This window comes from Sphaeramia orbicularis, chromosome 6 (assembly GCF_902148855.1).
Source record: "Sphaeramia orbicularis chromosome 6, fSphaOr1.1, whole genome shotgun sequence".
Taxonomy (NCBI): Eukaryota; Metazoa; Chordata; class Actinopteri; order Kurtiformes; family Apogonidae; genus Sphaeramia; species Sphaeramia orbicularis.
This window is the reverse complement of record NC_043962.1, coordinates 45607379-45634090: the sequence shown is the minus strand read 5'-3', so window position 1 is coordinate 45634090 and position 26712 is coordinate 45607379. Positions and strand designations below refer to the sequence as shown.

The following is a 26712-nucleotide window of genomic DNA, read 5'->3' as shown; positions in this document are numbered from 1 at the left end:
GAGTCTGATGTTTTGTTGTTCTACAGTGTGTGGGCTGTGGTCATCACGGCTCAGTAAAGGTCATTTTTTACTCTTTCTCTCTCAGTTTTTCGCCTCACATCCCCTGCCCACAACATGTGTCTGTATCTAGGGTGGGGCTTGTCGACCTACGCGACCAAACAGTGCTATCATTGCCAGGCCCCCTTTGCTTGTTCATTCATCAGCGCCGTCTCTGTCTCAGACTGTGTGGGTGTGTCGGGAGCTGGGGTCCCTCTCCTTTCCCTTAGCCCTCTCTCTTTCTCTCTCCTAACCACCCACCCACCCACCCACTGCCTGTCTGCTGACGTGGCCTGGGGTTGTTCTGGGCCCTGGCCCTTGGGCCCCTGTGTGTATGTGCCATTCCCCCTCCCCACAGGGCTGAATTATCAGTGGGATCTGCGTCTGTCTGTGTCTGCCAGTGCTGCTAGACGCAGGAGGAAACAGGATGCGAGAGGATCAACTGTAATCTCACTGTGCGCTTTGTTCCACACAATCCCAGGCCAATCACTGTATTCTCTACACGCAGGGCCACCACTGGACATTTACATGTGCCAACAATCACACCGCTACTGGCCCACTTAGGTGAAAGCATAGAGAGAGGGAGAGTTAGTGGGTTCGCAGCAACGAGACACTAGGAGAGGATGTGAAGAGACCTGTAGGTTTATTTTTAAGGGTTTGATTGTTATCAGCAAATATGGAAATGTTAGGTCTGGAAGTTTCTTTTGTAATGAGAAAGAAAACATGTCATCAGAGGCATATTTGACTCGTTGATTATAGTGATGATGATGATAATGATATCTTCAACGATATGATGTGGGATTGATATATATCTCGGTAAATATGTTTCCACCGAAGATGAAACGAAGTCAAATGGGATTGAAATTGAGGAAAATCCTCAACATTGTCCTCACATGAACTTGATGATTACCATGTACAGCACATACAAGCCTACATTTTAGATCTGAGCAGGTGAGGTCCTGATTCAGTCTCATTATTAGGATGAAAGGGTGGGAAGGATTTATGCCTGTTTTAGCAAGTCTCGGTATTCAGTCAAAATGCTTTATCTCCTCCTCAGGGAGATCAGGGAAGAAAAAGGATGCTTTTGAGATGTTTTTCTGCCTGCCCAATTTTCTATGCCTGGGAGGCAGCTTACTTAGATTCTCAGCATTTAATACCAGCAACGTTAAATACCCTCATAATTGTTTTAGCTTTACTGCTCAAAGCCCTCCCTATTATATGAATCAAACTCACTGTGCCAAAGCGTGTCACTTCCCCAGCTCTATGATGTGAATACACTGAGAATGTGGAGCCTAGTTCTGGTAAAACAATATTATTTTATTGTACAGGAACATGGCTGTGCTAATTCCTTGAGCTGCAAACCTCATGGACCACAACTTTGTCTATAATTTGCTGGGAGCATATGTTCATAGCAACGGTACATAAAGCGGAACGGAAAACAGTAGTAGAGAGTGCATTAGTCAGTTCAGTGATTGGTATACAAAGCTAGGGGTTTTCCTCCAACTTTCTTCCCCTTATATGGGGCCCTGGAGACACGGTTCCAGCTCTGGCACTGCCTTGGTTAGAGTTCGTTTTCATTCTTTTTGGTGTCATAACTTTATTATATATGTACAGAGTGGAAAATATTAATGAAGTGTATATCAACTTTGCCTGATGATTAGTGTCAAAGAACAAATAACTTTATACATCCAAAGTCCATCTGAATGTTTCATATTTTGATTGAATTTGGTCTTTTATTTATTTATTTATTTTTATGAGGACTGAGACCTAGCTTGGATGTTGTGTTTTTGTTTTATACAGTGATACTGGGACAAAGAAGAAACTTCAAGATTTTATTTTACACCAACAAATGCACTTATAACTTCAGAAAAAGCCTCCTTAAACACTCAGTTATCTCCATTCACATTTTTAAATTCTAGCTGTTCAATGAAATTTTCAAAATGGAAGGTTTGTTTTGGAATTCCTGAGCCTCAGTTATGTTTCTATGATAATTTGTTAGTTATTTTGTCATTGCATAAAAACTAGCCCTCCAATTGTCATGGAACTTGGTGGAAAGGTAGAGCATCTGCCTTCTGGTCTGCTTGTATCCTTCTCATGTCTTCCCATTCTTGTGATGAACTGTGAGCCAGTGTCAACACAAGTGTAAACACTCCTGGCCACCAGCAGGTGACACTTTTCCCTTTGTTCACTGTGGTGCCATTTGGGACAGGATGTCCTTGTGCTTAATGGATATGAAGCTCTAAAACTGCAGTGTATTGTTGTGTTTTTGAGATGTAATTTCTTATGCAATCCAGTCCTCCTGTGTTCCTGGGTTGTGAGTGCATGTCTGGGATGAGGGGGCCTTTAAAAGGCTTTCCCCTTCACTGCTTCACCAACAGGCTTTCTTGTGCAGAGGCCATTCAGCTGCACCGCTGGACTCCACTGGGCCCTCTCTCTCTCGGTTTTTGTGCTCATGTATGTTTTGATGTTTCCTCTACCATTATTTCAGCGTGAACGTTTTCTCTGTTGGCCAAATGAGCATCCTTTGCCATCTTCTTACACATATGTTCTTAATGGATTTCTGTACCTTTTGCAGTAATTATTTGAACTCTGTCTGCAGCAAACTCATAGCTAAGTGAGTGTACTCTTCATTTATGGTCAGTTCGGCTGCAAACTGTCTTGTTTGCACGTGTAACCTGCAGAATCAGACACATAATCAGTTCTATAAGACAAGCATGCTGATGCAAACATGCTTTCTCAAAGTGAAAAAAACTACAAATAACTTGCACTTATAACCTTTACACTCAAATCATTAACCCATAAAGACCCACTGCTACTTTTGCAGAAATTCTCAAATGAATTTTTCTTTCTCTTTAACCTTTATTACTATTCTCTTTAAAAATTTATCACTACTTATCCTAATAGTATCTTCTCAATTTTGCATTTTTTCAGTGAAAATTAGGTATTTTCCAATATGTCATTTCCTGATCATGTACTTTAATCATCATGCTGAGATTACATTTGAGAGTTATTATACCAAAAATCGGGAAAACTTAAGAAAAAGTGACTGTTTCAGTAAAGAATCCATAACTGAGCATAAACCAAGTGTCTCCATCCACTGTCATTTATCAAACTCCATGAGATTTACTAGTGAACCAGCGTTGTAGAAGATGATGGTGTTTCCACCTTCACTACGGAGCCACTGAACGTCTAAATGGGTCATATCTGATGACCATGAAAAGACAACAAACTGCATTTTACACCAATTATTTACATGTATTGTCAGAATAAATGGATCAACAGGTATTAAACAGTTTACATCAGTAGATGCTTTTGGTCACTGGTGGATATTTGGGTCTTTATGGGTTAATGTCACTGTTGGTTTCTCTAGTATTTAGAAGACACATTATATTTGCTGATTTTTAATAACCATCTTTATGCATAAACATAGATTTCATTTTTCACAGACACACAGTAAACACCACCTTGTTTTTGCATAGGGCAATGGCTTCTGCAGCTTTCCTGTCTTGTGTCCTTTTCTTTTCCTCTCATTCAGCAATATGGCCTGACTGTGGCCCGCAAGTGGTGAGACCAACAAGGCCTATAGAGTTCAGCAGCAGTGCTACTACATCAGCTAACCCATTCTATACCGGCACTGCCACTGTATAGTATTGCCGGTTGTAAATCTTCTGTGCCGTGTCATGTGAAATTTGTCTAGTGGTGTGCCTGCCTCCGGCTCTAAACACAGATTGCCGTTTTAGCGGCGCGCCACTACATCCAGAGATTTCTTTTTGTGTCCCAGTTTTGGGCAGATGGTCAAAAGACACGATGGGCATCAGAGCAAGGGCTAGTGTCCAAAGTAATGTGGTCGGCTTACGTGAAGGCCAAGGCGTACTGAGTCAGTAGTGCTCACTTCATGTCTGGTTTGTGTGATAATTTATAATCTAACAGGATATCTTATGTTTCTTCGTTGTTTAGTAACTTCTGTACCTGTTGTGAGGAAAGCGAGACTGAGCTTCTTACTTCTTTCTTCCCACTTGGATAGAGTAGCAGACACTTGCCACTAAACTCCATTAGACATCTGGTTTAATATTCCCCCATTCTTCTCTCCTGGATGTTTCCGAGTTCATTGAGGTTTTTCTGGTCACTCCAATTTTCCACTGGCAGCTAGCGAGGCTATCCCAGGGTGGTTCCTCCTGGAGGGCTGTCAGGACTCTGGGACCAGCCTCTTTAGGGCTTTCTGCTGCTACTATGGGTGCTTTTTCTCCTCCGCATTTCATCAACCACATCGCTGTTTGGTAAAGCAGGACTTTCTTTTCCTCAGGGCAACAGAGCATCATGGTATTGCACACACAGCATCCAACACCAGACAATACAGCATTGTTGTTAAAAAACAGTTTTCTCCTTGGTTTTGTTCACTGCACGATCAGATTCTCTTGGTTATTGATTTCTGCCACATTTGGAAAACACATATTGTGTTCTTAAAACATTTTTCCTTAAACTAAACACAGAGAAGTTTCACTTAAATCATACAATCATACAGCATTTGTTTGAAGCAAGTAACTTTACTTGTGTTTGAATACATTTTTCCTGTAGAATCAAAGAAACTCTAAGTGAGTTTTGATTGGTTAAACTTGAGGAGGGTTGTACTGCATGTTCCAAACTCATATTTTTATACCCATAAAATAACACATTTTAGACTTTACAAATCTCATTTCCGATGTCTTCTCTTGTTCATTGAGCAGGGAAAAAGAAGGCTTCATTGCTTCAGTTCCATTGCTTGTGTAATTGGCTTTTATTATGTCCTGGGCACTGCCAGACCCAACAGGGGGTGACAACCAGAGCAAGCCCCATCATAATCATCATCATCATCATCATCATCATCATCATTTTCCCCATGAACAGCACAGCTCAATGGGCCCCGCAATGGGCATACATCTATGGTGTAGGGAACCACCCTTTCTCTGGAAACTGCCTTTATCCTGTTTTTAACATTACAGTGACGCTCTGTTTGTGTGACTATGTGCAAATGTGTTTTTAACAGTGTATGTTCTTGTGTATGTGTGTCAGGGTGGAGGGAAGTGTGAGTGTGTATTTTTATTATGCAGCCGGTCATTGAGTAGCTGTGTGCTAGTGCATGCATGCTAATGCACATACTTGTGCTCCTACATTCGTGCATGTGTGAGAGGTGGGGGCAGTAGCATGTTACCACAAGTTGGTGGGGCACAGCTTTGCCGCTAACCAGAGAAGCAAGTGGTTGTGAGTCAGTCCCCACCAGGCAAACCAGTGGCCATGGTATAAGCTCTGGAGAACCAGTGCCAGGATAGGAAATTAACAGTGGCTTTGGGTGAAAACATCTCTGAGAGTTCAAAAAATGTCCCTGAGGTTGACTAAGAGGTGCAAAAAGGCCCTCTGTAGAAAGAAGAGGAAATGAAATGGAAAACAGCTGCAAATTACTGCAGAAGCAGTTTATTTAGCTCTACTTAATGCAAGTTATGTGTTGAATACTGGAAAATGTTTCATACAATTACCACACGTCTTGCAAATAAAAACCCTGACAGATAAATAGCATTTTACTATTCTGCCCTTTGCAAAGTAGATGCGGGCTTGACTCCAGCAGACACAAGCAGTCCAGACCTCTATCTGACCACACTGTCTGAGCCAATAGCATAAGGTTAAAAAAAAAAAAGCAATAATTTGACGTTCAGTAACTTTTAAAGTGTTTGTGTGGCTGTGGTTTAGGAGGTAGATAGAGCTGCCCTCAATCCAGAAGGTTGGTTAGTTCCATCCTTGTCTCATTTCCAACATGAACCCCATGATGCTCATAGTGACTGCATCAGCGGTGTGTGAATGTTTATATGTGTGAGTGTGAATGGGTGAATGTTGCACACTGTAACGCTCTTTAGCCTCAAAGTAATAAGCTTTAGCCATACAGGCAGAACAGAGCTAGACAATCATCTTTTTGCTAATTTTGTTGTTGTTGGAAATAACTGCAAGTCTGTCTGCTATATCTACCAGTTTATTTATTGCATTTACATGTGCGATATGAAAGTTTATTTCTTTATGTAATGTTCCAACAGATTCAAAACTGTTGTTGTTCCATTATGCACTCGGAATGTTTTAATATTAGCCTCATCATGTTTGACATATTTGTCTGCACATTAAGCAGATCATACACTATGACACAGTCAGTGACTCAGAATGATCACATGCATTCTTACAAGATGTCTCTAGACTCTCCATCCTTCTCTTCTCACTCTTAAATTCCGCACAGATCAGTAACATCCATAAAAATGTAAAGAACCCGTCAAATCTGAATGGACCGAGTAAAGCTTGTTGCCAGACTTTATTTGACTACACTTATAGCCAAGGCAATGACGGAATCGTAAATCACCAAGGAGTTTATAGCTCTCTGAAGTTAAGAAAAAATGCATTTTACCTACTGAGATTCCAAAAAAATTGCAACTGAGTACATTACACAACATACATCATGAGACTCACAAAACATTCCTTTCCAAAGGCTGAAGGCCCCCTGAAACACTTTGCGGTTTGCCTTTTGCCGCTCGGCCCCATCCAGATTACTGCCAGTTGAGGGGAGATTGGAGTAGTAATAGCCTACAGTCTGTTTTAGGACAGAAAAGGCCTTTTAAGTCAGATCCCCCTGTAGCCATTAGGAGAGTAGTGAGAGATACCGAGCACAAGAGGAATAAAGGATACACCTTAAACATTATTAAACATCATTTAATTTATCAATGATTTTTTTTATTTGTAATGTTGGGCTCTGGGCTACACAGGTTTTTTTAGGTTTGGCTTCTGATTTGACAGAGCATCAGTGGATCTGGTTTATGCACCTCAGACCAGGTCCTTTTCTTGTTAGTGAGTTTTGTTAGTGAGACCTGCAGACCCCAGCTGCTTGCAGTGTGGGCAGCAGTACAAGGTGCTCCTGTAGAGGAATTCAGCACTTTGGACAGCACCTAGACCGGCTCTCCCTTTGCTGGAATTCCAGCACTACACTCTCACAGGCTGGGCCTAAGGACTTTGTGGTCAGAAATATGACCACATTGCTTCCAAGGTGCATGTGGGGAGGTTTTTAGGGGAGGGCAGGGAGAAACTGGTGGCTTATCAGGGCAATAGAGCAGGTTAAGGAACTTCAGCAACATCAAAGTCTCTAGTGGTATATTGAAGATTTCCTCTTTCTACCTGTAAATAATTGTAATATTGATATGTTGTCTGAGATTTTCTCTGCCGTACAGGTATATTTACATGAGTAATTCACAGGTGCTAATCAACATTAGCTTCAGTATTTGCATGGGAAGAAATGCACAGTTTCATCTACAGTATGCTTACACAATAATTTATTCCACCCTAGTATTTCTAAAAGAAGATCTCTTCTCGTTCTTCCAGGCAGTCGGGAGGCAGCTTTCACCTATGCCATCACGGCGGCAGGGGTGGCCCACGCTATCACAGCAGCGTGCAGCCAGGGAAACCTGAGTCAGTGTGGCTGCGACCGGGAGAAGCAAGGGTATTACAATCAGGAGGAAGGATGGAAATGGGGAGGTTGCTCAGCGGACATCAAGTATGGAATTGAGTTCTCTCGCCGCTTTGTGGATGCTCGTGAGATTAAAAAGACCCCACGTCGCCTGATGAACTTGCATAACAATGAGGCAGGGAGAAAGGTAATGATATTTTTCAGATACTCAGATGATCTTTAGCAACTGCTTCTACTTCATATTCTTATTTTTGTAGTTCTGTTCACCATTGCTTGTTGTGAAAATTAGACCTTTTTGTAATAAAGTGAAATAATCACTTAAAAGGAGTCTTGAAATTAGATGGAATGGCTTTATTTTCTTTCAAAGACATAACATTGTATGATTCAACACTTAGCAATCCTGTGTTCACACATGGCTTTTCCTTTGCAGAAGAGCAACAAGTCCCAGATAAAGAGCAGAAAGTCACACAGTGACGTGACAAGAGGCTATGATTTACTGAGCTGCTGATTAATTGATCATCCTGTCAGCTTTCAGCAGCTTGTTTAGTGTCAGCCAATTCCTGGCTTTTCTCCTTTGGTGTGTTGCGCATGAATGTGCTGGCAAACTACATTCTGGACATATTTGTTTAATATTAGTAATAGCGGAGCACTCAAAGAGGAATGAAGTGAGATAGGTAAACGAAAGAGAAGAGATGATTTTAAGTAAACAAATGAATCTGACTAATCTAATAACTTTGGCTTCAGTGTGTACACTGGGGAAATGGAGCCTGACCAATCATTTCCAAATGGAGAACTGCCATCCCCTTTGCAGTCCTTTCATGGAATTATGAAGTGTAAAGTCAGGAACAGGATATTATTGCAGTTCTGTGCACAATACCAAAACATGTCACTGCCATTTGACTGCATCTATTCAGGGTGTGAAAGCAGGCCGACAATGCTGGTGTTAACACAGCAGACTGATAGGGTCTGTACTGCATGCCAGGGTGCTGGCATGTTGGACTGACAGGGTTGGAACTGGCACTGCTGCTTCTCCCTCTGGGGCACTGGAAACTCTGGAGCATTTTGTGAAACTGATCAACAATAGATCGTGTGCATCATCTTGTTGACTTGGGACCTTCTCCGCAGATTTATAGCAGACTGCACCAACTTTTGCATCAGAACTTTGTTATACTTTTTTTCACCGTCTACTTTCATTAGCTTTTTGCTGAGTTTGCTGCAGAGAAGCATCTTTGCCACACTACCACAACAATTCTTCATGAAAGCAATTGAATGTTTATGATGATGTGCAGTGTTTGGCTAATGGCCAAAATGGTGCTTAGTTTGATGGCCAAAACATCGTAAACCTTCTCGAAGCTAACTTAAGAGTCTCCCACAGAAAGCCTTCTGCCAAACTACCACCATGATGTTGTATGTTTACTTAAGACTGGCTTTCTCTTTCCCATAAAGTCATCAGTAGTAAAACACCCAGCCAGCTGTCGTATGCAGCCTCTTTCCAATCCCGATCTCAAAAGTTTGAATCAACTTCATTATATTTTCTTTGTTGCCACCTGCATTAATGTAATGCTGATTTTACAAGATTTATAGATGCATTCTATTATACTCTTCCAGTTCCCTGTATTGGCACACTTTATGTTCAGTGCCTTCTTTTTTCCATGATTCTCCTTGACTTCTGCTTTTCAGTCTTTTTCTTGCAGCAGCTTTGGCTGTTCTTTTGTCTTTATGGAACAGTTCAACCTTATAATTCTTCATACTAATACTAATACCAATGCTAATCATGATGAGGGATATATTTTCTAATCAAACATTAAAAAACAGAAGACTATAATTAAGAAGATTCCATGGCCATATTGGACTAATTAGTACCAGATCACAGGCTTTGATGGACATAGTTTTAGTAAATGTTTCCATACATCTATCAAGCTGCTTATGCCAGGCATTGTGGTTTTTGCTACATATATTTTTGGAAATCCTTACTCTGAATCAACATTTGAGGTGGAATTGAGTGCTGACCCTAGTCTTTATGAAGTCTTGGAAGCTCATGTTTTTTCAATCAAACGTCTTCAAATCAGCTGCTATCCACAAAGTCCAAGGACAAAACAGACAGTAATATTGAACAAATCCGTGTCTTGTCCTTTGGTACATATTATAAGTGTCTGATAGAAATAATGATGCTTTTGGCAGTGTGAGATGCCAGGAAAATAACTGCACTGGAAAAATGCCCTGCCAACCAACTCACAAAAGACAAAGAAACTTGATTTGTTCAAACAAGTCAGGGGGTTGCTAATTGGGTTAAAGGAGTCATGTCAGGACAATTACAGACGTGTTAATGTGATCTATTTCAACCTCTCCCATTCTTTTCTCTGTTCTTTTGACTTTAAGAAGAGCAGAAAACTCAGGACATAGATTTTAAATTGAGCGTTTCTTAGTTTTTTGTCTCAAAAGATCTGATTCTTATACTCAAAGGTACATGTGACGACAGCTTTCTGGTTGTAATAATATTGTTTGATGGACAGCTATGAGATCCATGTTTATTTCTTTTTCTTGAAGTGGTTTATGTAAGATAGAAAGCATACCCCTTTGGGTATGCTTCGGTTTGTCTACCCGCAACAGACATTTGTCACTCTGCAGTCAGACAGACTGGTAATGTCTTACTTTTAGGTTTTATTGCCTGTGGCACAAAATGCACAGGGCCTTTAAAATAAGAAATGCCCCATTGCCGTCACTGTTTTGACACAGCACTTTACAAGATCCTTACAGATTTCACATTTGTTTCCATTTACAAGGATGTACAAAAAGCCAGCATTTATCCAGCATCTGTGTAAATCTTGGTTATTCAAAAATGGACTCGATGTTCTCTTCATTCAAGCATTTATCTCAACTCTTTATTGAGTGCAGAAATGAAGATGAATGATAAAATAAAAAACAACAGAAAGTCTTCCAGAGTTCACACACAAATGCATATATGCTGCAGAGATATTTGTAGTGTGGGTGAATTGACCTTTTAACTGGAACATGTAATTTGCTGTGTCTTAGATTTTTTATTTATTACTTAGGGTTTAGAAGCTCTGTTTTGTATCAGTGTTTGTTACAGTTCTATTATTCTGTCACTTCCCAGGTTCTAGAAGAAAGGATGAAGCTCGAGTGCAAGTGTCATGGCGTTTCGGGATCCTGCACAACCAAGACCTGTTGGACTACACTTCCCAAATTTCGCGAGATTGGCTACGTACTCAAGGACAAGTACAATGAAGCTGTGCATGTAGAGGTAGTCCGGGCTAGCCGACTACGCCAGCCCACCCACCTCAAAGTGAAGCAGACTCAGGGCTACCGTAAGCCCATGGAGACAGACCTTGTCTACATTGAGAGGTCGCCCAACTACTGCGAAGAGGACGCAGCCACAGGGAGTGTGGGCACCCAGGGACGCCTGTGCAACCGCACTTCGCCACACACAGACGGCTGCGACCTCATGTGCTGTGGCCGTGGCTATAATACACACCAGTACACCAAAGTGTGGCAGTGCAATTGTAAGTTTCAGTGGTGCTGCTTCGTCAAGTGCAACACATGCAGTGAGAGGACGGAGGTGTTTACCTGCAAATAAGGATACAAGGAACTTAGTGCCAGGAAGTGAGGCGCCAAGGACTAGCTGAACGAGGAAGACCGAAGGGACCAAGATGAACCGAGTCTTGGACCTGTGAGAGATTTTGAAATAAAGGAATGGAATTTACACTATCAGCTCTTCATGGCATCGTTTTGCACACCAGAATCTATCTAATTGCTTTTCAGAAAGTAAATGCTAAATATCAGTAGGTAATACCCCGGCATTTTGCTGTCACATAGAGGTTGTGCTCATGTACTGATGTATCACCACCACAGTAATGTTGGGACTACAGGTAATGAATGAGGCTCTCTGTGGGAACTGTGCTCTGCTCTCTGGGATTTGTATTTGTTAAATTCACAAGAGACTCGTGCATACAGTAGAGAGGAAACGCCAAAACCTGGGAGTTGATCAGACTGACAGCAGCTGACAAAGGGTGACTGGGAGATTTGTCAAGTCTTTGATTAAAAAACTTTAAAGGTTTTGTTGTATTTTAACTCAAGGGGATCAGAGGTCAATCTGGACATTAATGCCCCCCAACTTAGCTGGGGCGTATGTTGGAGGTTTGTAGACGTGAAGAACATTTTGTAAGTATTGTGCATTGGGGGTGCACCAAGTGGAGAACTCTGTTAAACCCTCTGCTGCCAACTGGAATATGGTGGAGTATGTTAGTTTTCCAGTCACACTGGAACTGTCTGTTCTGAACACTGAAAATAAATTGTTTATTTATGTTATAGTATCTTAAAACAAAGCACTAACGGGTAGAGATGTCTTTTTTGTACTAAGTGTAAAAGAAAAATACTTTTTAGAAATTCTGACTGAAGATGTGTGTCTATTAGAAAATGCTCCCATCTCTTGGACACCTTATCTTTTCTAAAAAAAAAAAAAATGAAAAAGAAAAAAAGGTTTCATTGCTACTGGTGTGTTGGCAACAAAAACATCATTACATTGTGTTTCACATTCAAACACCTTGGTTCTATTTTACTCTAGCGTAGTTTGTTTGCAGTCCTTTTCCCCCAAGCAGTAAGATCTAAATGGATGCTTTTCCAATTTTCAGATAGACAGTAGCAAGAAATCTCTTTTTTTTTTAGCTGCAAAGATCCTTCCACAGTTAATTTAACATAAAACTGATATGTTGCTGGATGTGTTGTTGAGTGCTGCACTGATATTTTCTATTCAGATACAACTGATAAGAACTAAATAAACTCCCATTTGACTATGTTTGGCAGTTCATTGCTAAAAAAAAAAAATGCCTGAAGTAGAAACAGTAAAACTATCAGTGGAGTGACGATCGTTTAGTGCCTTATACAGCCACGTATTTTATAGACGTAACCTGATTTGTAGAAGTATGACTATTATTTATCCCAAAATGCTGATAAATAGATATGTTTGAGGTATCTTCTTTATAACACAGTTTAACTTGATGGTTCACACTTTTTTATCTTGAAAATGCTACATTTGGTTCCTGTCCAGATTATCTCTGTTCTACCACACTGTTAAAGGATATTTCAGGTTTATTACAACTTAAGCTTTTTCACAGTTTTGGCCATTTTTCTTCTGTTAAGATAACATTATTCTCACTATAACAAAATATATGCTAACATCTGGAAACAAAGTGATAATGAGACATTGATGTCCAACAGAGCAACAGCACACGATGATGGGAAAGGTCATACATTATTTCCTGCGGGGGGTGTCTGACATAGCATGTCTGTGAGGACTGTGACTCATTTAGGTCATGATACATCTAGGAGTGTGAAGTCAAAGGCAGCTGGACCTGCTTTAGATTATTGAAAACAGTTGAAGACCTTTTGGATGACAGGGCAATAACATTGTAATGAATCTAAACCTCCAGATGCTATGAACTAAGCACTTTTAGATACATTTGCTACAACTGTTTTTCTTGGTTGCTTGTCAGCACCACTCGATGAGAAATTCCCAGAAAGTTAAACAATTCAACCACTGTTCACCAAGAAATGATGTCCCTCCTTGTACAAACACAGATTGATGTTTTAAATGTATGTTTTTGATGAAGATTTGATGAAATACACTGTGTTGACTGGTCAACTTTAAAGTGTTCAGTGGTTGTATTGTTTAGCTTTGTCACATTCTTAACTCACCGGCCTTTGGCTTCTGCCCTATAAGAGTGGCACTGGTCTCCAAACCATCATCAAACTGTTAATTTGTTCCTTAAACACATTGAACAAAGACGCTAACTAACCATACATCAACATTTCACTTGGGGCTGAAGATGTGCAGTGCATTGTTGCACTTTACGTTATAACCACTTGTTATTTTGTTGGCATATACATGCTGCCTTCTGTATATTTGGTTTTAACCTATTTTACCTTGTGATACATGGTAATGTGAGGTTTACAGACTGTAGTGGCCAGTTTATCCAATACTTTGGTTTACATAATAATTAATAAGTTTAGAATGTATTATAACTTTTGCACATAATAATAACCACAACTTTTACAGATAGTCTTGCACATTGCATGATTAATCATCTAATGCTGTTTAGTATGTAGTATTTACATCAGTCTTTGATTTACAGATAGCTTATAATGAATTCAGTAAGTTATTATTGTAACTTATCCTGCATATCGTCTTATTCTGACAAATATTTTCATTTCATTATTACATAATTCAAACCAGAGGTATTTGACAATGTGCAAATACATTTTCACATGTAAAAGAAGGCTGATATGTTTTTAATGATGAATTGTAGCATGAAACAAGGAAACCTATCCTTGAACCATGAGTAAGGAATCTACATTTTTCTTTTTATTGCTCAATGCATGTTGGTACAGGAATATTCCCGGTAAGTGTTCAGTTGCCCATAACAACTGTTCCAACAAATATCCAAAGCTATTATTTTCATAAATTCTTCCCCTTCGAAGAAAAACACACACATTAAATCTGGTTATTGTGTGTGTCCAGGTTTGAGGCCAACATTTATGTAGAAGTCTTTTATTCAAACATTCCAACCACGCTTAATATAGTAACTGGCAATGCATTAGGAAGCATAAATCGTTAAAAATCAAAAATAAATAAATCAAGCAGTGTGCTGACTTTGACGTTATTTTGTACACAGCACATGTTCGTAATATGCTGTGGTCTTATGGCTTGATTGTGGCACGCATGGAACAGAAGTCAATTATCTCTCCCAGCATGGAAAGGAGCTTCTTCTCCATTTCTGTGTCAAGCAGAAATGTGATCAGAAATACAACAAGTGAAGGGAAAAAAGTAACAAAGATTATGGAACACAGTCATTTTCCATTAGAAATGAATAGCACTGCCCCCCACGAAATAACCCCCTAGAAACCCTGCAAAATGTGATTATTCATCAAGTTGGAATTTTTTTTTAGTTTAAGATGAAAAGCACACATGCTCTTTTTTCTTTTTTTTCCAGGGTAACTGAGGCTGTCTGTCCTGTCTTGGGTGGTCATACCCACCCATGACACCCATAGTAACTCTTTATCTCATCACTTTGCATGTTTATTTTCTGTTGTGGTTGGGACCTCAGATGATATCCGCTCTGTATTGTCAAAGCATGATGTGGAACAACTTGTGATACTCGAGATGAACTGAATAAGGATTCAGGACACAGGATGACTGGCTTCATACTTGAGCCGGTCCTCGTGCTTTCTGTGTTGGCAGAACCATTCGGAGTCACTAAATGGGGAAGAGGACCTTCATGCAAATGACCTAATGTGAATAGGAAGTGGCTCAGTGTGCCTCTTGTTTTTGAACACACAAACAGTGTAGTTCTTTTGTGAGGGTGTTTTTGAGATGGATGGGATGGCTTGATGAAACAAGGAGGTGCATGTGTAGCCGGAAACTGCAAGTGAAAAGAGTGGTTATTAAGTAGAAGAGCTAATTTAGAGTGGTTTGGAAAGAGAGTGGGTACACCGTGAGTAGAAGCAGCTGGTGAACCGAGCAGGAGACTGCTAAACATTTTAAAATATATGAGCGTTCAGTCTATCAGTGCTTTCACTATTTCAGTTAATTCATAAGTTTCACTCTTTCTCACCTTCAAAGTTTTGCATTTTCATTGTCAATGTTGCTGATTACAGAAAACTACAAATGAGTAAGTTTGTGTTTCAAAGTGTAGACAGGGGTCCTCAATTAAGTAGATGCTGATAATTATTACATGATTCATAAACGACCACTTTGGACCTGATCACTGTCAGTGGTTCTATCCAGCTCTTTTTTTATGAAGTGGCTCTGTGAAAGAGAGCCATGCTACTTCATTCACTTGCTGGATAGTCCCACTCGTCCTCCTGTATGTGAAAAGCATTGTAGGTGGGCAGCAGAGCAGAAGTAAGATGTGTTTTGTTAGTTGTCTGAAGCCCTGGGGACCGGAACCACATAAGCTCCCCATACTATGGCCTGGATTGAGAAAAATAAATCCATTTGTTTCTGACAAACATTTTGTCATTAAAAATATGAGATAGAAAAACAGAGTCTGCTGTGTGTGCCTTCTTCTAAAGCAGCTATTGTTTGGATGTCAGGATCATTAGTTCATTGGGATATATACTGCAAGCAAATACTTCTGGTCTAATTCACACAGGGAGCGACGCACCCGCTTTTCCAATTGCAGGGCCCAGTTGGGAGAAAAGACGGTTGTAAGGTAACATGACTAATAACAACATGGGAACAGACTCGGCTCGTGTCTGCCAAGACCATTTATCAACTTTATGCAAATTTATAACATGATCCTGCATTTCAGAGTTCACTGGTAATACACGTCAGGGTCGGTGGTGCTTTGGAAAACTAGAAAAGTTGTTACTATCAAATGACTGTGCCAGAAAAGATGTGAAGGAGTCATGAGGTTGCCAATTTTCATTCACACAGAGCAAAGAAAACAGAGAGCAGGAAATAGGAAGAATGTGCATGTAGGGGATGTTCACTCATTTCCATGTCTTTGGAAAACTTGGAATGGTTTGACCCCATAAAATAACACAGAACAGGTCGATCTTTCAGAGTGATTTCCTCATTTGGTAATCAAAGCCTTTTACTGTCTGCTATAAACAGAATTTATAATGGCTGACTGTAATCGAATGGATCTCAGCCAAAAGCACATAAAACAAGCATTTATTTAATTTCTGGGCACTAGTTAAGAGCAAATTTGTATATATTTTACGTAGTGTAAGAAATAATAAAAATAGCTTTCTGTCTAGTTAGTAAACAAAGGCTAATTTTTTCCCTAATTTTTCTTCCCTTTTCCGTGAAGTGACAAAGCCCTCCCAAATTCCTTTGAATGAACTCCAAAGTCCTGCCTCCTCTTGTAATTTGTAACTTTGGCAAAGTGAGACAGGAACATTCAGATCAGAAGGTTGGCCTCTCGGAGATAAGACACATCTGTAAGAGGGGGAAAGAGGCAAGGGTGGCAAAAAAAATAAATTACCCAAATGAAGGCATGAAATTAAAAATCAAAGAGTCAAAGGTCTTCTGAACTGACACTTGAGATTATCCAGATACCAAGGGAAAGAAAAGGATTGTTGTCTTCCAGACAGTGCCTTCTCCTTAGCTGAGAAAAAGGATGTTTAACAGTCCCATGGGTGATGGATTATTATGGGGCAATCTTTTAAGCCTTGTTTGTTATTCCAGGATGTGAAGGCTTTGGCTAAGGTGTTACAAGAACATGGAAGTACTACTGTGCTGAAAACATGTCTCAGCAACGTTTGTGGGCAAAAATGCAGTCAGTCTCTGTGCTGTATAAGTCAGATTAAAAAAATCAAAATTCTAAACAGGCAATGCTGCCTGCAACACATCCTGCAGCAATTAAGAAAGTATAGTTTTTTTTCTAGAGATCACTTGGAGTGGTGTTTTTCTGTGTTCCTTTAACTTTGTTTTGACTTCTTGTCTTAGTGAAAGACCATCATTTGGAGGTTTCTCATCATCTGTTTGATATTAGTGGTGAGGAACACATGGCCATTCAAAGGCAGAGCCCTGTGTGACATCATAGACCACAAGGCAAAGTGGGGATCATCAAGACCCCAGACTGAGGACTCTGCACACTACCTGACTGCCTTCATCCATCTGTATTGTCCAAATAATGTGCCAGCGCTGGGCTCTATTTTTGTAAATGTGTCAGTTGTCTTTTCTGCACAGAGAGTAAAGATCTGTGATGCTTTTTTTTTTCTGAATGTACATGTATGCAGCCCACATGAATGCACTGGAAAAAAAAAACTCATAGGGAGAATATAAATATTACATATATTAGAAAACCCAAACTAACTTATATTAAAGAAAAATATCTGAAATAATATCTGAGGTAAGAAAATTTGCTTGGATAGATTTCTTAAAACTATAGAAGCAAAGTCACTGAAAAAAAGAAAAAAAAAAAAAACTAGTTAAAAAGCTCGATGTAACTGGATCTATAGAAATGTATTCATAAAATTACACATTCAAACATGGTTGCAAAGATTTATTTTTTTCTTGCCTACTAAAAAGAAATAAAATAAACCAGTGCTTTTTGTGCGTTCTTCAAATACCTTTCCTGCAGAGTGAACTGAAATTAGCTGTCAAACCTCAGAAACTATCATGTAAATCCAGTGACTTGACAAAAATATGAGGATGTTTTAGTCTACATTTCTGAATGAACAGATTCAAAACTGTCCATTGCGGAGACAATAAATAACTTGTGATTTACAGATAGCTGAGTGAAAGTTCTGACTATATATAAGTAGACAAGACATTAGCCTGGGGAGTAATGACGCCCAATTTGGCGTGCACACCTGTTTATGTTGGACTGGGGCAATGAGTGGTGCTTATAAAATATGAGTGAGGTTGATACTTATGCGGTGACGCCCTCAGGCCTCACAGCTACAGTAAGGACAGCATCAGCAGTCTGAGATGATGGGATGGTTCTAACCCCAGACACTGATGCATTTGTGTGTATGTTCAGATGTGTCCAGATTTAAAGAACAAAAGCATTTCCCTGTTCGCCCTCACTTTGTGTTTTTGTCTGCATCCCACCTCTGCGCGTACGTTTATGCGTCTGCCTGTGCACGTATGAGACAGACATCCCTATGGGAAGTGGGTTTCTATGTGGAGACATTTAGCGGACGGTGTTCGAGGACAGCCCACACGCGCTTTTGTGCTGCTCAGTGTCCAGTGGTTGGCTAGGCCACGGCTTCTCCTTGAGGTTATTTTTCTCCTTACGTTTTGTTTTCATTAAGTGAGGTCGGGGTTCTAAAAGCAGACTCCACCTAGGGAGAAACTACAAGACCCTTAAGAGCTATTTTCTTAGCACTTCACCCCCTCACCCTCTGTGACATGAGGCAAAAGACATGCGCTGGAGGAAGAAAAGTTTCTCAAAGATGTTTATATGCAATATGGCATTTCATATTAGTGGTGCAATAAGGATGAAATGAATAAAAATGCTCATTTTTTACTTCATCCAAACCATAGTAACTCAGAACCTCTACCCTGCTGAAAATGATCACTTCAGATAAAACATCAATATACTACACAGCTGAGACAACAGAATTTGACACCCCACAGCTGTTATTTGGGAAATACTGGAATGCTAGTGTTTTTATATGTTTAATAGATCATGCAGTGTGCAGTGTGCATGCTGACTACAGTATGCACAACTATGTCACCAGTTTTCAATAAAGTTTCTAATCAAATCATTTGCTTACTGCAAGCAATCTCATCTTAGCACTAAGTTCATAACTCCTGATTAGTTGATTACCATAAATCAGCAAGTTGCAACATAGGCAACAACATGATTAGCCTTTTAATCCACTAAGTAGCAACACTTCTGAAATAGTTCCAGAAAATAGTCTAGGAATAGCCAACCCTAGCATGCTGCCGGTGCCAGTAAGATTCGGTGCCAGTGTATCATCCTTCCCTGTCTAGTCTGTGGAAAGAGCAGTGGCAGAGGTGAAGAGGTTCCATGATGCGGGTCATGTGCATGGAAAGTTCCGCTGAATCCGTCACTTTCCATGGGGATGGAAGGTCACCGGAACAACGCACAAACAGCGCAACATGAAGCGAAATGTGCCGCAAGAAACACTGGACCCTGTTGTTCCAAGTAATTATTTGATTACTTTTAATAGCTTTTTCTTCTGTGTCAAACCCAACAAATGCTTGTGATTTTAAGTGTTTGTGGCAGGTAATGATGAATAACTTGGTGACAAAGTTTGCTTAACACAAGTGAACTTGTCCATCTCCCACTCAGAGAGTTGATGGGTAACTGAGTCTGTCAGCAGAGCGCACCGCATGGAAAGCAACATCAGAGAAACTGGTTGCCCAGCGCTTGTATATTTCTGTCTCCATCTGTGTCACTGGCTGGAAGCGGGCTAGTGTACATGCCTCTGAGTATGTAGGGCATTGGACACCAGCTCCGTGTGGTTTGGGAGAAGTTAAAGGCTGGTTGGGGCTTTAATCCGCCAACCCTCCTCCCAGTTTTTCCCCTCTTTTTCTTGTCTCTGTGGGTCCCATTTCCCCCCACCAGTTCCCCATCTACAACACAGACCCATCAGCACCCCAGCTCTTAAAGGCCCTCGGTTCCATGCTACCCTCCTCCACTGCCTCCACACCAACTGGGCCTTGCTTTGCCGCAGTCCTGACATCCTAATGGCTGATGGATGCACCGAGGTCACACTGATGATCTAGAAAAGTCCTTACAGAGCCTTTGATCAACATACTTAACCCTTTCTTCCTAAGAACTCCCCTCAGTGGATGAGAATGTGGGGAGATTGAGTTACACAGTGCTGGGAAGCGGGCAGGCTGACATCCCTTTGGTAACACATGTCTTTGTTTAAGGCAAAGCTCTGGCACTGACAGTCCTCTTCCAAGCTCCTCTGCTTCTCCTAATACCCCACCAGAGTTACCAGAGAAAGGAGCTAGAGAGAAGCTTTTGTCTGTAGTTTATGAGAAAACCTGCAGATTGGACCCAATGACCTGTCTAACTGATCAGTCTAGCATGTAGTATGCAGTTAATAAGCACCAAAAGGCAATAGTTCCCTAAAAACACTTCAGGCATGAACCTTTGCATTTTGTGTTTATATCCGTGCATTTGCAAAGACCAATCTAAGGCATCTGTCACACGTCAGCTTCTGTCAGCAACGTCCATCAACTCATCCTGCCAGAAGTGTCAACAGGAACTACGCTGGCACCTAAACACAGTGCTCTTGTAGTGGGGAACAGTAGACCACAAAATAATTGGGTTCAATGTCACCTCTTCCAAAGCAGAACTTGGTGCTTTTAATCATTTATAGTTCATCTAAACAACATTTTGAAGCTATTCTCTGAACAGCTCGTATCTTTAATCCAATTAATTTTTGTGGGTGGGAGATTATCATGTAATTATTAATTGCCATATGTATCATAAATCTCTTGAGCGGATAAAAGAGAGAAATTGTTCTTTATTTGCTGTTAATCATGTCCATAACTTTGAGCTCAGTAAACAAACTAAACCAAATTTATATTCTCAAATTAGTGTAATAAGTTTGTTTTGAAAGACGAACAAAGTACATCTTTCACTTTGACTTTTCAGTTATACATTTTATTGGCCGCTCAAAAATGAAAAGAAATGTTTGCATAGTAGGTTCATTTTAGGATCACCTTACCAGTATTCGGATATGTTCTATCAATTAGCGGGTTTGGGCAGAAAGCAAAGGAAAAATTAATATGTTTCTAATTTTGAGTGCCATGGTTTCTACATATGGACCTGTATATCATCCTTCCAAAGAAAACTTCTACCCTTACATTGCTCTGTTTTATTGAGCTGAATTGCAATAAAATGTAATCCACAAATACATAAACGCATTAGACCTCATTGAGAAGTACTATTACTGTAGGTCTGTGTTGAAGCAGCAGTAAAATCCATTTATAACTCTTGCCAGTTTGTTGGCCTGCGACACACAGTTACACCTCTCATCACTTGGGCCATTAAAGAATACAGCCTTCTCCACGTGGAGTTGAAGTGATGGGGCACACAGACGCACAGCCTGCCCCTGTCCTGTCATGTACCAACTGTCTGCTTGGCTTTGTGTCGACTTTTCCCATGCACCCAGGTTGGTGAGGCAACAGCAGCTGTCAGACAGTGGTTGTTGGCAGGGCGTGGTGCCTGACCAGTGGGTTTGACCAGACACTTGTGCTGCTGCGCTGAGCCACGGGCAGAGCGTTGACCCCAAAGCCTGCCTCAGACTACTGGTTGACGTGCTGAGGTTGTCAGGGTCCATGACAGCAGGGATGAAACTCAGCAGTACATGTGACCTGGACTTCCTGGGTGTGCTTTGCCGCATCAGGAGTGACTAACTCTCATTGAAGATGCGTGGGCTGCTAGTGGCTATAATGTTTGCACATCTTTCTTTAATTAAACTTTTATAAGTTAGCTAAGTAACTTTACAGCTAAACAAACATTTTGTGACCAATAGTAATCCCGTTCTTGGGTCTTCTCCCTCTTTTTTCTCTTTCCTAAAATATGCCACTTGAAGTTTCCTCTGGGAGATCTTTAGATCTGGCTGAAGAATAAATAGCGAACACAGCTTGAAGTGCAGTTGGTTGGAGAGGAGTGTGAGTGATGACTGTCACTATGGCAACACCCTCGTGTTTGTAGTTTGAAGCTGACATCTCAATGGGTCCTCTTATGTGCTGATATGTGAGGATAGTAAATGTTATAAATGTATGAGGTGAGTTATTAGGAAGTCTGTTAATAACAGGGATGGGGCAAGGTATAAATCTTGTAGATTAGAGGCTAGATGTATAAGGAAAACAATCTGCAAGTTCAACACTTGGTACTTTAGAAGCCATGTGAATGCAGTGCTAGATAGCCACAATGACGGGACATGGAGGATTCAATTATCAGTCATGCTGAGTCTGCGTGAAACTGAAGGTGATGAATGTCCACTCATAAAATAGGTTGATATTGACTGTTTCCTGAGAAAAACCAGGCAATATTTCATACTTACCCTGAAATATGTCTTATACAGTATTAAACCCAACAAGAGCTCTTAAAAAGGCTTGTGAGCATATTTGGTATTTTTTAGTAGTTTTCACTAGCTAAGCCCAGTTATGACCAACAAGTATATAATCCTAATGGGTTGGTTTGGAAAAATTACTAGAAGAAAAGTGTATCAAGAGTTTAAGTCTTGTCCCTTCCTGTTGTGACCCATGGGACTTTGTTTAGGAAAAATATTGTATTGGACTCAATGGCAAGACACAAGTTAGCTTTTGATGTTGTAGAACTGCTGAAGTATCAGACAAAATATGCAGAAATAAAGACTATAAACCTGAAAGTTCCAGAGGTGATATCATCATAAGTATCTGTCTCCATGATCTGTTCAGAGTTAGTGAAGTTGTCTCAGTAGCTTCAACATGACCAGATTAAAGGGGTAAAATGCAAAATGTGCCAAGGCAACATCATTTTTGGTTTTGGTGATATGAATCATGTAATAAAAAAATATGCAGTCCATTTTTTTAACACACAACTAGATGTTTCTTTACTGTTTTTACCACAGACCACAACTTTCTTGACTTGCAAAATTATCTTTTAAATTGACATATGTGTGAAAGGTCACGCAATTAAAATGGAATCAAAAAAATATTATGTCTCTCACCACTGACCACCATTCATATTTTTCCTGAGTTAGGTCACATGGGACACAAGGGGCAGGATTTTGTCTCTATATAAATATACTATGCATTTTGCTTCCATTTTCAGTATCATATGTAGTTAATGTTGATGTTTAATGTTTTGTGGAACACAAATGAATAAAAAGCAATAGTTTATACAACTTCAAATGCAAAAAAAACAAAAAAAACAACACCATCATTAAAAGGGGTTGCATGGAGTAAAGTCATTCTTTGAAGTCAGACAAAGTGTCAAATGGGTCAAAGCAAAGGTGGAATAATGTGAAAGAGGTACACAAACAAACCCAAACCTTCCTACTGGGTGGGAGCAGGAGAGTGTGGGCAGTGAGAATGGGTCAGGAGGGAGGCTGATAGCTGGAGCTGGAGAGACAGGTCTAGAGGCTCCACCATTCATGCACAATGGGCCATGAGAGGCTCCATTCTCCCCTGTGGCAGGACCATTCACAGGTTCCCCCTCCCCAGTCATGAAAAGGACCCCACATGCGTCCTCAGTGCCCTGTCAGTCCACTTTTCTTTCCCATCATTCCCCAACAGCTGTTTCTGGGTGGCGTTGTCATTATTTGGACTCATTTACGGACCCCTGCCTGTGAAGAGCTTGGTTTTTGTTAGGGTTGTTGTGGTAGCTTGCTCACATTTGGTTTCAAATATGTTGCATGTAAGTTATTTGATGGTTTGGCTGCTGACAACCACTGGTTAAACTAATTTGGGTGCTTATAGAAAAAAATCCTCCAATAAGACTGAACACTTGAATACATTTTTCAAAAGTGACGTATTTTTTTCAACGCCGCTGTTTTGACATTACAGGAATGGTTTCCTTTAACCATAATATAATGTTGCTGGCACAAAATGTTTGAAAGAGATATTTCCTAATTATGACGGGGGAACATAATCTGTGATCAGATATCAAATGAAACCAACGTGGCATGTTTTTGTGTGGAGAGCAAAACTCTGCTCTGCAATTTTGGCGAAGCAATGAGATGTCTCAGACACTCACTGACACTCACTCTGACTCAAAAAGACCAGGCATCGTCTACCACAGTAGCTCTGACATTTTCTTGGCTTTATATAAACAGGTGCACCACCACGACCCTCATGGAAAGAATCTTAGCTATAACTGAGCTCTAACTAACCCACTATCACTCCCAATCCTCGTAAAGACCTTGTGGATTTCACAGGAGGACAGTGGTAGATATATCACGTAGAAAAGCGATATGGAATACTGCTATGGTTCTGTGCCAGAGAAGCTATAGGAGAGCCTCATGTGGTCAAAGTGGTGAGGCGAGGCCTCGCTGCACATGTACTGTGCAACACCAGATTCTACCTCCACACTCGTTTGTTTGAGTCAGCTACAGTGGAAGTGTAATAAATCTTCAATAAACCATGCAAAATTTGTTTTTTCACATTAATCAAATGTTAATTTAGTTTATTCTGTACCCAGTGTGGTACATTAAAATGCCATTGGTACCATTTATTACCAAAGGTTGTGAGACTAAAACCCTATTTGCACATATTTTGCACTATGTTCTGCATTAAACAGCATTTTAAGTCAGTCTAAAATGTTCCAAAAAGTCAGTTTTAAAAATTCCTATATACATATACAGTATGTGAACATGAAAAACAGAAAATTTAGGAAACAATGATGTCACACCAACAGTCCGCACATACTCATGGCTGCTTTGTATCAGAAGCATGCAGAGGTGCCAAAAGTATTCAGATTCATTCCTCAGGTAGAAGTATAGATACTACAGTTTAAACCGACTTCTGTAGAAGTTTAAGTATCAATTCAAACTTTTTACTCAAGTAAAAGTGTAAAAGTACTTGTTTCAAAACTACTTAAAGTATAAAGTAAACGTAAGGGGGAAAAAAAGCCACTAGGACAAAAGCTTAGGCGGCACCACAGGGGCCTGTAGTGCACTACCCCACCTCCCCAAAAACATGTGTCTAAAGGCCATAATGACTATAACGTTATATCAAAATGTTAATGTCGAAAAATTTGGGATGCACTAGGCTACCTGTTTCAGCTGCATACATGCCCATTGAAAATAAACACATTTTAGTACAATGCAAATGTATTAAAGAACCATATATGTGTACTACTGAGCATTAACATGTGTTTCATGGAGTGGAAGATATGATGACTATTTGCCTTTAAGTATTGTAATGGTGCAAAAAGTCAGGTGCGATGGATCATGTACAAACCCAGAATGTCAGAATGGTATATGTTTATACATCTGGTATGATTTATATAGATATTTTTTCTTTTTATTTGAAAGATGACAAGCCGGAATGAAAACAAGCCGAAATGAAATAGGAGTAACGATGCTATTTTTAAAATGTAAGGAGTAGAAAGTACAGATTATTGCGTGAAAATGTAAGGAGTAGAAGTAAAAAGTAGGCTGAAAAATAATTATGCCACTGAAGTATAGATAACCAAAATTTCTACTTAAGTAAGGTAATGAAGTATTTGTACTTCATTATTTGACACCTCTGGAAGCATGCTCCTGAAACCACCACAACGATGTTGGCTACATACCAGTTTTTTGTTTTTTTTGTTTTGTTTTGTTTTTACATTTGGTTAATAGTATCATTTAGAGCTTGGAGACTGTGCACCACTGTAACAGCACACTAAAGCCCCATGCAGTTTTTGTTTTCCTGCCAGGACAATCAGCTCACTGCACATGCTCAGTGTGTCTTCTAATATTTGACATATTGTTGATGTAGACCTCTCTCAGATTCTACAGGCCCTTCGTTCTTGTTTGAACATTTGTAGTCCTTCGCTGTACACATGGGAGAAATACATTGTAAAATGAACATTATATGGACAGAAATGGAAGGGAAAATATTAGTATGGACAAGGTCTAAGAACTTATTAGCTCAGGCCTACTGAACTGGCTGAATAAATTTTACAAATGTCATGTGTATTCATTTGAAGATTTTCCACTTGCCATCCAAACTACATTTGGACAGTGTTTGTGGCTTGTGGAATGCTTTTAGTTGTCAATATAATTAGTTGCTGCATAAACTCATGGAATTTGCAACAAGCTTTGTACAAGCATCAGTTATCAAAGCAATGAAGCATTTTCTGGATACATTTTTAATATTTTCATGCCTTTGCTTTTGATATTATTTCAAGCTCTATTTTGCGAATAAGGGCTCTTCTACAGCCTCCAGTGTGATCAGTAATCTTAATATTTTGTGACTTGCAAATGTTTTTCATCATGGCGGGAAATGAGCTGTGACATTAAAGAGAAAAAGTTTGGAAATTGGGTGAAAATAAAACTCGTGGTAGTATATTAAGCATCCAGATGGAAAATAGTAAAGTGGATCATAATATAGGAGTGATTTGATTTGGATATTTTTGATATTTCGTCCACAAAAAAGTTGTTCCAGTGTATGACTGACCATGGACTGGAAAAAGTTAAAGGATGAAGAATGTGTAAGTTACAAGAGATTCTATGGAACTATAGACTTATTAAGTTTATGCAAAAGTCTGTAGAATAAATGAAATTGTTCATGCCACCCACAAATTGCAGAGTATAGTCCCTCAATTTTTAATTTACCAAAATGTTTAAAACATCTCTGCTGGATTGAACTGCTCTGTCTGGACAGCCATCATACTAGACCTTAACAGAGCATTACCATGGGGATAACCCGTTCATTCAGCAGCATCTGCCAACTCAAACAAAATACCTCCCAAGCTTCCTTTCCTTCTTTGCAACAGGAAGGTCATTGCTAATGATGGAATCGGGGGCCATAGGATTTTCCTGCCTGCATATGTAAGTGTCCATGCCAGTCATGAGACCTGGGTCACAACAGCCATTCTAGTCAGCGGTCGCCATGGTCCAGTTGTTAATGATTGAGTAGGTTCCTTGTGCTGACACTAAGTGGTGAGTCAGGTCAAACGGCCATTCAGAGGAATTCCATTTTGGACATTCCAATGCTGCTGTTCCCCCAGGTTCACATCACGAAGGATGCAAGGGAAAAAAGGTCAAACAATGTG

The 26712-nt window shown here is 40.0% G+C and overlaps 1 protein-coding gene across 2 annotated transcripts in view; it reads left to right on the top strand.

The window, feature by feature from the left end:
- wnt7bb (wingless-type MMTV integration site family, member 7Bb) overlaps positions 1-11985 on the top strand; it is a 33676-nt gene extending 21691 nt beyond the window's left edge. For both annotated transcript variants that reach the window (XM_030137504.1, XM_030137503.1), the window contains exons 3-4: positions 7420-7691; positions 10620-11985. In XM_030137504.1, the coding sequence (XP_029993364.1) occupies positions 7420-7691; positions 10620-11099 (752 nt within the window). In that variant the 3' untranslated portion in view covers positions 11100-11985. The remainder of the gene's footprint in view (positions 1-7419; positions 7692-10619) is intronic.
- Positions 11986-26712: the final 14727 nt, after the last annotated feature.